The sequence below is a fragment of the Echinops telfairi genome, unplaced genomic scaffold (genome assembly GCF_000313985.2).
Source record: "Echinops telfairi isolate 266 unplaced genomic scaffold, ASM31398v2 ScPeMD7_1;HRSCAF=3_0, whole genome shotgun sequence".
Classification (NCBI taxonomy): domain Eukaryota; kingdom Metazoa; phylum Chordata; class Mammalia; order Afrosoricida; family Tenrecidae; genus Echinops; species Echinops telfairi.
Genome location: NW_022103896.1, coordinates 37,365,199 through 37,377,191, shown reverse-complemented (window position 1 = coordinate 37,377,191; position 11,993 = coordinate 37,365,199). Strand labels below are relative to the sequence as shown.

Below are 11,993 nucleotides of genomic sequence, written 5' to 3'. Positions count from 1 at the left end.
TCCTCTATTTCCTTTTACTTTCCTCTTGTGCCACTATCATGTTCAGCCTTCATTTGGGTTTCAGTAATTCCTCTCGGTTACATTGTCCTTGATCAAGCCCTACCAGGCCTCCTACACCCTTTCTCCATCGATTTTGGATCACTTGTTGTTCCCTTATCCCTGAGTTTGTTAACACTCACTTCCTTTCCCCCGCTTCCCCCTCTCCCATTTCTGCCCCCTGGAACTGTTGGTCCTGTTGTTTATCCCCCCAATCTTACCTAGATAGGCCTGCAGAGATAATAGTATACACAAAAAACAAGACAGAGCAAAACAAAGCAACAAGACAAAGCAACAATAACAACCCCCCCCCAAAAAAAACCCGAGGACAAAAAAAGAAAAGCCTGTAAACAATTCAAGGTCTGTTTGTTGACCTTTAGGAGTGTTTTCCTGTAGAGTCTGATGGGGTGCCACGTCCTGCCCCAAAGTCTATTTTTGGCATTCCTTGGGGACTTCATTAAGCAATACTTCTTGAATACCTTTTATTGCTAATAAAGTATCACCTTTTGAGAGTCAATTTTCTATAGCAATTTAGAGTAGGTTCAGGATTTGAGCTGTAATGTCATCCTTCCTCACAATCCAGTATTCATTCCAACTGGGCAATAAGGATGCACACACTTTGATGGATCTGGGAAATATTGCTATTTCTGGAAACATCATTCCAGTGGAATAAATTTGGGGGCATTGTGCTAAGAGGTGTGAGATAAGTATGGCTGATGTCATACTTTGGGCAGTAACTTCTAATCTTATGAACTTAAAACGTCTTGTTCCACAAACCTCCCTTTAAGGCAGGGGTTCTCAACTTTCCTAATGCCGCAGCCCTTTCATCCAGTTCCTCATGTGGTGGTGACCTCCCAACAATACAATTATTTTCATTGCTACTTTATCGCTGTAATTTTGCTACTTTGATGAATCATAATGTAAATATCTGATATGCAGGATGTATTTTCATTGTTATAAATTGAACATAATTAAGCATAGTGATTAATCACAAAAACAATATGTAATTATATATTGTGAAATATTTATTTCTAATTACAAATAAATGAAAATTTGTATCAAAGCATGATATAGCATGGGTACTTGTATGAGGGCGTATCTGCATGTGGGCGGACCCGTCTGGAGTTGTATAGAGGAGTGGTATCTTGGTTCTTAACACCATCAAAAATATCTTTTTCAATGGTCTTAAGCCACCCTTGTGAAAGGGTCGTTTGACCCACAAAGGGGTCACAACCAACATGCTGAGAACCACTGCTTTAAGGGCTTTATTAACCTATGTCATGAATAAAAAACTAGAATGAGACATGAATAATATATGCATATAAAATGTATGTTATTTTCAGAAGCATTAGCCATGTCATCGTTCACTCAACAAATGGTTGGGAAGTGCCAGGTACTTTTGGATGAACCACAAGGTGAAGGTGTACACTGGAGACAAACATCCAGATTAACATCAAATTTCTCTGAGTAAAATGAACTCATGCAAAGAGATTATTTTTAAGCTTATTCAAGTTGATTTGGAGCTATATTCCCTGGTGCATATTTAGGTATAAAGGCACACAGGCTTCTGTATCAGTGTGAGATCAGTGTTGTGAGTCAAGACTGATATTAAAATATTAACGTCCTTTGGAGCATAGTAACGGATTGCAGTGCGCAATGCATTTGTCTCATTACGTTTATGGTAATTCAGTTTGAAAGTCAGATTTTGGGCTGTAGAATTTCTTTTCTAAAAACAGGAGGATGCCTTACAAATATGGCTAGACCAGAGGATGTACACAGGTACAGATAGAAACGGGAAACACAGGGAATCCAGGGCGGATGATCCCTTCAGGACCAGTGGTGTGAGCGGCGATCCTGAGAGGTTAGAGGGAGGGTGGGTTGGAAAGGGGGAACCGATTACAAGGATCTACATGTGACCTCCTTCCTGGGTGACGGACAATAGAAAAGTGGATGAAGGGAAACATCGGAAAGGGAAAGATATGACAAAATAATAATTTATAAATTATCAAGGGTTCATGAGAGAAGGGGGAGTGGGGAGGGAGGGGGGAAATGAACTGATGCCAGGGGCTTAGGTGGAGAGCAAATGTTTTGAGAATGATGAGGGCAATGAATGTACAAATGTGCTTTACACAATTGATGTATGTATGGATTGCGATAAGAGTTGTATGAGCCCCTAATAAAACGATTAAAAAAAATAAAAACAGGAGGATGCATCAAATACAAATAAAGAACTAGGTTTAGCCTAAAGAGAAAAGCCCAAGAAAGATTTCATCTTAAATGATAAGGTGAGGGCAGCATAATGCGCTATGAGAATGTAGCAATAATATTGTTAATCACAGCTTTAATAATATGAAAGAGTCACTGTCTACCAGCCACAGACTGGTGTCACAAATTATGTTCTTATGTTGTCAGCCGTCATTGTTCTGGATCATGTGTGGGAAGGTGTTCATTTGAGAGATTGTATACCACAGAGTGCAAAGAAGTCCGGTGTTGTATGCAGACTGGATTTCTGAAATAGGATCCCAGTTTGTTCTATACTATGGGAATAAAAATCGTTCTTGCTCACGGTGATCAGTAGAATTGCAGGAGGTGATGTTTGTGAAATAATTTGATTTGGCACAGGGCCCTGTTCTCAGCGATGGTCAGCTCTCAGAGAGGGGCGAGGGCCACATGGTGGGAATCCATATAGTAATTCTGAAAATTATCTCAGGTGACAGCAAAGTTAAGGTCACCCCAGCTGCCCCTGACTTGGTGGACCCATTAGAGAGTTCTTGTGGGTCACTCGGGTTTTAAGAAGGTGCTCTTTTGATTTTGAAAAACAAAACTTTCAGAACATCCTTACATTAGAGTTTGTTTTTCTATCGTTCAGAGCTAGGAATCCCAGAAGGCCGCCTGCTTTCTGAACCTGCACTGATCCCATTTCACTTCTGTCCGATGGGGAAGTGATGTCTGGGGACAGATGGGATGGGAAATGGTGGGATCCCTTTTCTATCTGTACCCATGTACATAGATAGATTTGCCATCTACCAAGAGACCGAGCAGAATTCCCTTCTCGTTGACCATGTCCCTGATGAGGGAAATGTAATACACTGGGCAGCTAACTGAGAGGGAGGAGAGTCTAGACCACTGGGGGTTGGGTAGGGGGTGGTGGTCCTTAGAAGAAAGGCCTGATGAGCCACTTTCCAAAAAGCAGCCCCTTGGGAACACTGTTCTACTCTGATAGGCAGGGGTTGTCATGCGTCAGGACCATTGGTGTCATGCTTTCTGTTGTTGTCTCTCTTCTGTAGATGGGGAAATACACACTCAGAGAGGTTCCTTAGCTCACTGGAGGTCACAGGACTCGATGAGGAAATGCCTTCTTATAAACAGACTGCTTGGGCCATCCGATCTCAAATCTCAACTGTCCCTGCTTCTTGACTTGAACGAAAGAAAAGGAAACAAAACCTAGACGATGGTGTAGGTACAAGGGGCTTGGGAATGGTGCCTTAAGCCATTTCCCTGCATTCCAAGTTCATTATTTCACGAGTCCAGACAGAATCCTCACCTTTTAGAACAGAAACAATCTTTATATTCATGACACCACTCCTTTTAATCTCCAGCAACATATCCAAAAAATAATTAAAAGAGTGAGCTGTAATTTACCAAGCGTGCGAAGCTTAATTAAGGTGGAGGAATGAACGTTTCCTCCGACTGCATTCCAGATTTGCACTCGCACGCCCCCCTGGTAGGAACACCAAAAATGTCTAAAATGATGACCAGCTATTTATGCATGCATATGTATATATGACAACAAAAAGTTTCCCGTCACCCTTCCGATGTGTTTCAAACATAATTGAAGCTCCTAATTGCTGTGCAAAACACAAATGGCCCACAACGTGTAGGTAAAGCATCGCATCTCTGTGCCTGCGTGCTCCCCAGCCTTGGTTACAAAGCAGAGCGTGGCCATCCTGGTCTCCACAGCCCGTGTTTTCTGGGTAGGACTAGCCTAGGCACGGTGCTCTCGATCCTTATGGGTGTTGGGGTGGTTCCTTGTGTGCCTGCTCTCTACCATATATAGCACCTCCAGCTTGCTCCCCTCGGCCAGGGAATTTTCAGCAGTTCAATAATGCCGACTCACTCTGCCTCAGCCATCGTCCCTTCCCTCCAGGTTTCCCTACCAGCTGGTTGGCACTGTAGGATGTGCAGTGTGAATTCTCTTCGTTGTTGTGTCCCGCAAGTGAATTCTGACATATAGCGACCCCATGTGACAAAGTAGAATGGTCCCTGAAGGTTTTCTGGGCTGGGGTTGTTCTCTCTTAGAACCACTGGGTGGGTGCCAACTGCCAACGTTTCTGTTCAGAGCCGGGCGCTTAGCCGTTAGGCCACTGGGGCTTCTTGTAATTTCTCCACCAAATGAGAATATGGCAGCAATAGTGCTGAACTCATTTGCAAGATAAACTTAGGCAGAAGTGTGGCCTTTGGCATCAAACAGACCCAAATTCAAATCATAGGTGGGCCTGTTGGCAGCCAGGCGATTGTCTATGTGATTCTAAGGTGACTTCACTTCTCTTTAGAAGACAACACAGATGCCAACTGCCTAGAGTGATGGAGGCTAGTTGACTTGGCTCAGGCTTGGTTCTGGCAAGTTCTCAGTTTGTGGCAGTTATTACCCCCATTGAATTTGCATGATCACGCCACGGGCGGACAATTCCTGGACCCAAAGGGATGCGGGACTGTGGGAGAAGCCGGAGCCTTGTTACAGGTGGTGCTCCAATCTCACATGTGAATGTTTCGACATTTTTTGGGAAGAGAACTTTGCCTTACGGACTTCACTGATAGCTGGCATGGGGCCCAATGGCAGATGCGGTGCTTTCTAGGGCTGTATGTGAGGTGAATCAAATGCATCCCCAAAGGAATCAAATCAAATCCCAAAGGACTCAGTGATTTTTGTGCAGAGCAATCACTCACTCACTGCCCCGGCGTAGATTCTGAGTTAGGTGGTTCGTGGCCCAACTCAGAATGGCTCCCCTGCCATGGCTGCCCACAGCCAGCTCAGTGCTGCCTGAACTGAGGTTCCTGCCCGGGAGCAAGCTCACCGGCTGGCGAATGCCAACTTTGGGTTACATTGAAGACCTATGGAGTCAGAATCCCCAGGAGTGGACCTTGAGATTTGAATTTTATCTAAGTCTTCCAGGTGATGTGGATGCAAGCCAGCACTTGAGGGAGGCTGTTATAGAATATCCTTGTAAGCCAGTAAATTATGGGAATCCGGTAACATGCACACTATAGTCATGGGGGACTTCCTAGCTGGCCCTGGAGAACGTCCATCTCTTGAGACTTCCCCCAAAGCTCAATTCCTTCAGGGTGCATTAGATAGACTCCCTGTCTGATCTCCATGATGTCGCAAGCTAGTTGTGTACTTTACAGTTGCTCCTTTGCTTGAAATCACCCAGAAGAATAAGAACTACCTTCTTAACCCAGGATCCATTGGAACTAAGTTTTATCTAATAAGAGTGTTATTTCATTATCCCTGATTTTGGAAATATCCAAGCCACTTTCCTCATCAAGTATTAGTATTGCACAGCGATTTACACACCAAAGTATGAAACATGTAGTTTTTTTTTTAAGTTGACTCACTTTTTTTAGGGGAAAAATCCATTGAAAATTGAATATGTTCATAATTATACACTGTTTAATTCTTTTGAAGTGTCTCACATGCATTACAGCTGTGGTGGCTAGCATGCTAAAACAAGTTATTCACTCAAGTGACATGATTTCCAGACACAGGTCGGAACCCAATTCGCTTCAATATCCTTTCCCAGTTGCATATAGCAACTTTTACCAAATGTGAGTGTGAGAATCTTTCTTGAAGAGAGAAATCAAAGCAGGCTTAACACCCACATCTGACTTTCTCTTCTTACACTAAGGGTTATAGTAATCCTTAAGCAAATGGCATTTTTATCAAAGGACATGAAGTGCAGCTCTCAGAGATGGGAGACATATCTGTTGATGTTTCGGCACTGGATAAATCTGCAAGCATCACTGTGTGTGAGCTGTTTAGTCTTCTAGAAAACCTTGGCACTCTAGAGGCGGTACCAGGATGAATGATGTAGAGACCAGAAACAAAGGGTAGGGAGGAGGTTAAGACTTAGTTCTGTCTAGTCTACTGGTATCTAAATTTTTCTCTGATAGAAACGTGTGCAGAATGGGGTGCTAGCCGACAGACTTGGTAGCATCCTGGCTTTTCATCCCTCCTTCGAGGCTCATAGATGACCTCATTGATGATCTTCTTGATACTGAAATAAAGCGACATTCATTCTTCTAGAATGTCTAATAATATGACTGAGTACTGAGATGGCACAGGCTTTGGAAGTAGGAGTTCAGAGATCAAAAAGCAAAAGCGAAACCCCCAAATAATAAAAATCCCGTGGGGCTGGAAGGGCAGGGAAAATGTGAACAGGAGGAGAGTCTCTTGAGAAGGACCAGGGATGATGGTGAACATCTAACTCTACTGAGTTGGCAATACTTCTTGATTGCTTACTTTGTGCCAGGCACAGATGACGCACTTCAGATGTAAGATCTTATGGTAGAGGGATTCCAGATATGATGAGCTACGAAAAAAGAAAGCACAAATAGAATAGGAAATAGATTTCCTTACATCGCTAGAGAGGGATGTGTGGCATTAGCCTCTTATTTACAGACCTTTATAGACCACCCTTCCGTCTACTACACTTCTCAGTTGAACTCTGGGGACACAGTGGGCCACACCCTGAGCTGCTAAGCACACGCATTCGAACCCACCAGACTCTTCTTGGGAGAAAGATGAGACTGTTTGTTCTTGTAAAGATTTAAAGTCTTGGAAACCTAAAGGGGCAGTTCTACTCTGACGTCTAGGGTCTCGATGAGAGTGTCTTTAACAATGTAGGATGTAGGATTTGAAGCACCGAGGAAGCTTATTAAGCACCGAGGAAGTTTATTATGACAAGGTCCTTGCCCTCACTATATAATTAATGGGAAATGTTGGTGATAAATAAGTAAATAAATGAATGCCCTGAAAGAAATAATGATGGGTAAGGTAATGTGGCCCCCTAGTCATAGGCCGCCTCATTAATCATTTTTGGGGGGGCGGGGTGGGGTGGTTTCTGCCATAGAAAAGAAGACTTGCTCGTTAGGCATTTGGTTATTGTGTATTTTATTCCGGTCTGCTTCCGTCCTGTAAGGGTCACCTTTCAGGGAGCTGGTCTTATTTCCTGCTGCCGCCCCGGCACAACATGGCCCATGGGAAACATTTGCTCAGTACTTTGGTTGTGAAGGATAGAGAGAAACTGACTGACAGTGACCCTGAGGAACGTTAGGGGACACAGACGGTATTTGTGTGTTTGTGTGGTTTCAGTGTCTTTTCCTTCCTTGAGAAAGCACATAAAACTTCGTCCTGCAGTTGTTCCTGAGCTCACACTACATGTGTGACCCACGCACCTTGTTTCTACCTCGAGCCATGACACTTCCTCCTTATTTATGATGGACCTGCGTGCTGCTATATCCCGCCCCCCCCAATATCTTTTCTTTTTTAGAACATTCACACATTTCCACAATAAGACATCTAATACATTGCAAAAGGAAGCAAAATATTGGAAGATCATTCAGATTACGATGAATCTCACTTTCAGTTGACTTTGCCTTTCTTTCATTATTGCACTAAACTATCCAAAACCAATGAACATTATTGAGGGTGTGTAGGACTAGATTACACTTTTCTGTTACTTAAGCCCACAGGGGATAACAAAGTACCAATAAACTAGAACCACTGGGTGATTTTCTAACTAAGACGGCCAACTGCATTATGCTTCCCTGACAGGGGTGGAATTTGCAGCAATGAGCAAACTTCCACCACTGAGTGACATTTGCATAGGGGTCTGGTGGGAAGGTGTGGATGGAATAACAACCCCAAGCTGAATGAAGTCCACAGTGGTATTTTTAAGGTTGGGGGAGATGTACATTAAACATTCTAGGTTACAGTTAAAGGACTAAAGAGTTCTTAGTGTAAATATATATCCTTATTAAAAATCACAAAATGAACTTGCTAGAGTATCTTTTTAAATGAATAGTTAAGAAGAGTCAGAGAATTCCACCCCCCCACCCGCTAAATTTAATAGCCTGCTTCTTTCCTCAAAATCTGTGACCTCATTGGCATACTGAAGACCCAGGTTTGCATTTAAAGGCATTCCCAATATGGTGAGAAAGACCTACTCTCTATCTGTAGAATGTGAAATCATTTTCCTTCCATTTAAATTTTATTTCCCGAGTCTTAATGTTTACTTTAATATCAGCAAGAACCCTTGAAGTACCTTATGAGAAAGACAGACCAAGACCAGATAATACAATTTAAAAATAAAGAGAAGGAATAGAAAGCAACCAAGAAGCAGAAACTGGGTGACAGACTGCGTAACCTCATGAGCAATCAAGTAATTGCAAATTAGAGCAATCGGGCCTCAGGCCTGGCCTGTGACTTTGGAAAGAAGCGGCAGCAGTTTGAGGAAACAGGAACTCCCTCACCGACCCCCTTGCTGTGAGCAAGGAAGGGGTTTCATCCTCCCAGGAGCCATTCCACAGAACGAACCCAAAGTTTGCAAACTGTGTTCATATGGGACCTAACCATTCTACTTCTGAGAATGTATGTATCTTAATAACAGAGCTAGGTACATGTGAGTGTATCTATATATTTATATATATATTTTAAAGTATGTATTTTTAGGATTGAAGCACTATTGAAGATACCAACGTGTTGGAGAGCATCTAAATGAGCTACGAGAGGCACACTCAATTAGGACACACAACCCGATGTGCACTAGTTTACTGATTGGTGCGGAGGGATGCTGAAGATGCTGTTAGGAACATAAATTCTAAAACGATTGCTACCACAGTGTGTACCCTGCGTGTCTTGGAGAGAGGGAGACAAAGCTAGGAAAAACAGAGAAGCAGTCAGATGTTGTTGATCGCGGTTGTTTCTGATGTAGATCGATTGCCTTGCAAGCATCGCCTTGTTGGTTCATGACCCTTGACTTTCTGCTGGTGGCTACATGGGCTCTGGCCTGAGAGCACGTCGCTCAGTCGCTCATCATCCAGGCTGGAGAACAGGAGCCTGGAGGAAAGGTGAAGGGGCCGGCAGAGAGAGGAGAGGAGGGGTGGGGTGAGGAGTAGGGCATGCCTGGAAGAGGCGGGGCACGGGAAGAATGAGGACTGAGGTCAAGCATTTCATTGAGAAACCAAAAACCCAAAAAGGATCCCTGTGGACCGCTATCCTCTGACACAAAGGAACATGCTTGCTATTGATAACCCGTCTGTTAGGTCCCATTCATGAAATGGTGTGTGTGTGTGTGTGTGTTGTTCTTTCCGCGGGGCATCAAGTGAAAACAACACAGTACTCAGGCGCTTCCAGCAAAATCAGAGTCATTGCAATGAGTGAGGAGGCGGTGCTGTGGGTGGTGGAGGACCTCCGAAGGGAAGAGTAATAATGGTGTCGTGAAAATCGGAACTCATAAGCAGATCAGGTAAGACCGCTGCTCACTCAGCTCTGCCCCTGTCATCGAGGCACCGGTGCTGACAGTCTTCGAGTATAAAGATGAGCAACCGCGAATCCGTAACAGCTGCCGAGACAGCCGGAAGAACAGGCTCTTACCGACTGCAAAGGGATGGTTCAGTATATGTCACCGAGTCTCTAGTACCCTTTGTAAACCCTGTTGTTCTTCTCTTTGAACGTTACAGCCGATTACAAGGAAAGCTTTAACACCATTGGGAACATCGAAGAGATTGCGTACAATGCTGTTTCCTTCACCTGGGATGTGAATGAAGAAGCAAAGGTCAGTGACAAGTAGGGCTGGCTTCTGGGTGCGTACCGTTTACACAGCCTGTCCATCCTCCGCACACGGGGCTCTGCAGAAGCCTCTATAGGGAAGGAGCTGTTGCCTTGAGCCACCAGAATGAAAGCAGAGAGATTCTCTTTCTCTGCAAGTTACCCCACTGTGATCCTCACAGTGAAGTGGCCTTTTCGGGGGCAAAGGAGCAAAGGTGGTGTACAGGGCTTCTTCCCCGAGGCCTTCCACAGAATGCACCCTGCCACTTTTCCTCCGCTCTTTGAGCTCCATGTAGAAACAGCAGCTGGCCAGTGTGGGCCAGAAAACCCTTTCTACCTGCCCAGCAGATTTCCCCAAACAGCCCCGGAGGGTCTGTCCATCGCTGCCTTGTGGTGCAGGACAAGGCTCGGAACTGATGTCTTCTTCGTGGGGCTCCTGAGGAGGACCCCTTCCAGGCGTCAGCTCAGGGGAAGGAAGGTGGGAAGGCCCCAGGGAGAGCATTGCAGGTCTCTGAGCTTCCCAGTCAGGTTGAGCTACTTCCCTTCTTTTCCACTTATGGGCCAACCATGTCTGATTTCTCTGGGGTGTGGTATGATTAAGAAGTGCAAAGGCAAAATCTCTGGCGTGGTGTGTCCTCAGGAGAAACGTCCCACCCCAGAACCGGTTTGGAGAAGAAAGCTCTACACGTGGCGACCCCTAGGTGTGTCCGTGGAACTGTCCTCCTCCGAGTTTTCAGTCTGGTTTTTCAGAAGTCGGTCTTCAAGCCTTTCTGTGATGCTGCATCCTCCTTTTGCATTTCTTACCCTCTGCTCCTTGTTAGGAGCCCTGCTGGCAATAGGGAGCCATAGAGCTGCCAATTCAAAACCACCAGTAGCTCCGCAGAAGACACTAAAAATCCAAACCAAACTCACTGCCGTTGGTGGTTTCAAACTGCCAACCATGCGGATTGCAGCCCCCTCCCCTTTTTTTGGTTGCATTCTTATTTTGTACTTAGAGACATTTCAAGAGAAATCTAAGCTTGTTTTCTGCTTCACTTATGAGCCACCCAGGACTATGGTAGAAGACTTTGTCTTCAACGGAATCAAAAGGTCAATGTCAACAACCTCATTCAATGCTTTATTGTCTGTGAGCCCGAGGAGGCTTGGTGAGAAAGGAAGTGGGTTGGGAATTTGGAGGCATGGCTGACAGCAAAAGATGAATCACTCAGTGTCTCCTTTCACTCATGTATGAAACCGTGTGCATTAAGTGGCTTTAGTCCCAAGAAAGATGACCCAAATGGGTAAATAGCAAGAGAGAATCAGAAACCTGGAGCATGAGTGTTCCAGTCCTTCTGCACAATGAGGGGAGCACATAGACCGGGCAGGGGCTCGGGAGAGGTCAGCACCTACACAGAATGGTATAAAGTTGGTCTCTCGGGTCTGCTGTCTCCATGGATAAATCCTCACTAAGAAAATTCTGTTTCGTGATCTGGTGCTGCTCTACCAGCAAAACTACAAACTGATGGCTTTAATACACAAATTTATTCTCTCCAATTTAGGAGGCTAGAAGTCTAAATCCAGAGTGCTACTTGGGAGGAGGGGGAGCTATCTATCTATCAGCTCTGGAAAGAGATCCATGTCTCTACAGATTTTGTGAGCCTGGTGTCCCTGAGAGATTTTCATTCTCTTGTATCAATCTTCCCTTGGGTCTAGGAGGTTCTCAGCTCAGGAACTCCAGGTTCAAAGAACAGTCCACTCCTGGCTCTTCTTGGTAGGACTGAGGTCCTGTTGGTCTCCGCTTGCTTGTTTCATCTCTGGTCTAGCTCAAAAGAGTGGTTCAAAATACAACCTCCTCCTGGAGATGGTACTCTGTCTCATTAACATCATTGCCTCCAACCCTGGCCCACTGACACAGCAGAGGTTGGGCTTCACCACACACGAGGATGATTATTTCGGGTCACAACATGGCAAATAATTATATAAGACTGAGAATCACAGCCCTGCCAAGTGGACACCTTTCTGGAGGGACACAATTCGATTAATAACATTCCACCGCTGGCCTTCTAGGGCAATGAATGTACAAATGCGCTTTACACAATTGATGTGTGTATGGATTGTGATAAGAGTTGTATGAGCCCCTAATAAAATG

At 44.7% G+C, this 11,993-nt stretch overlaps 1 protein-coding gene across 1 annotated transcript in view; it reads left to right on the top strand.

The window, feature by feature from the left end:
- The window catches only part of GRHL2 (grainyhead like transcription factor 2), a 169,875-nt gene that overhangs the window by 88,842 nt on the left and 69,040 nt on the right, over nt 1-11,993 (top strand). Inside the window, exon 8 of the mRNA XM_045286222.1 lies at nt 9,778-9,872. Within this exon, the coding sequence (XP_045142157.1) occupies nt 9,778-9,872 (95 nt within the window). The remainder of the gene's footprint in view (nt 1-9,777; nt 9,873-11,993) is intronic.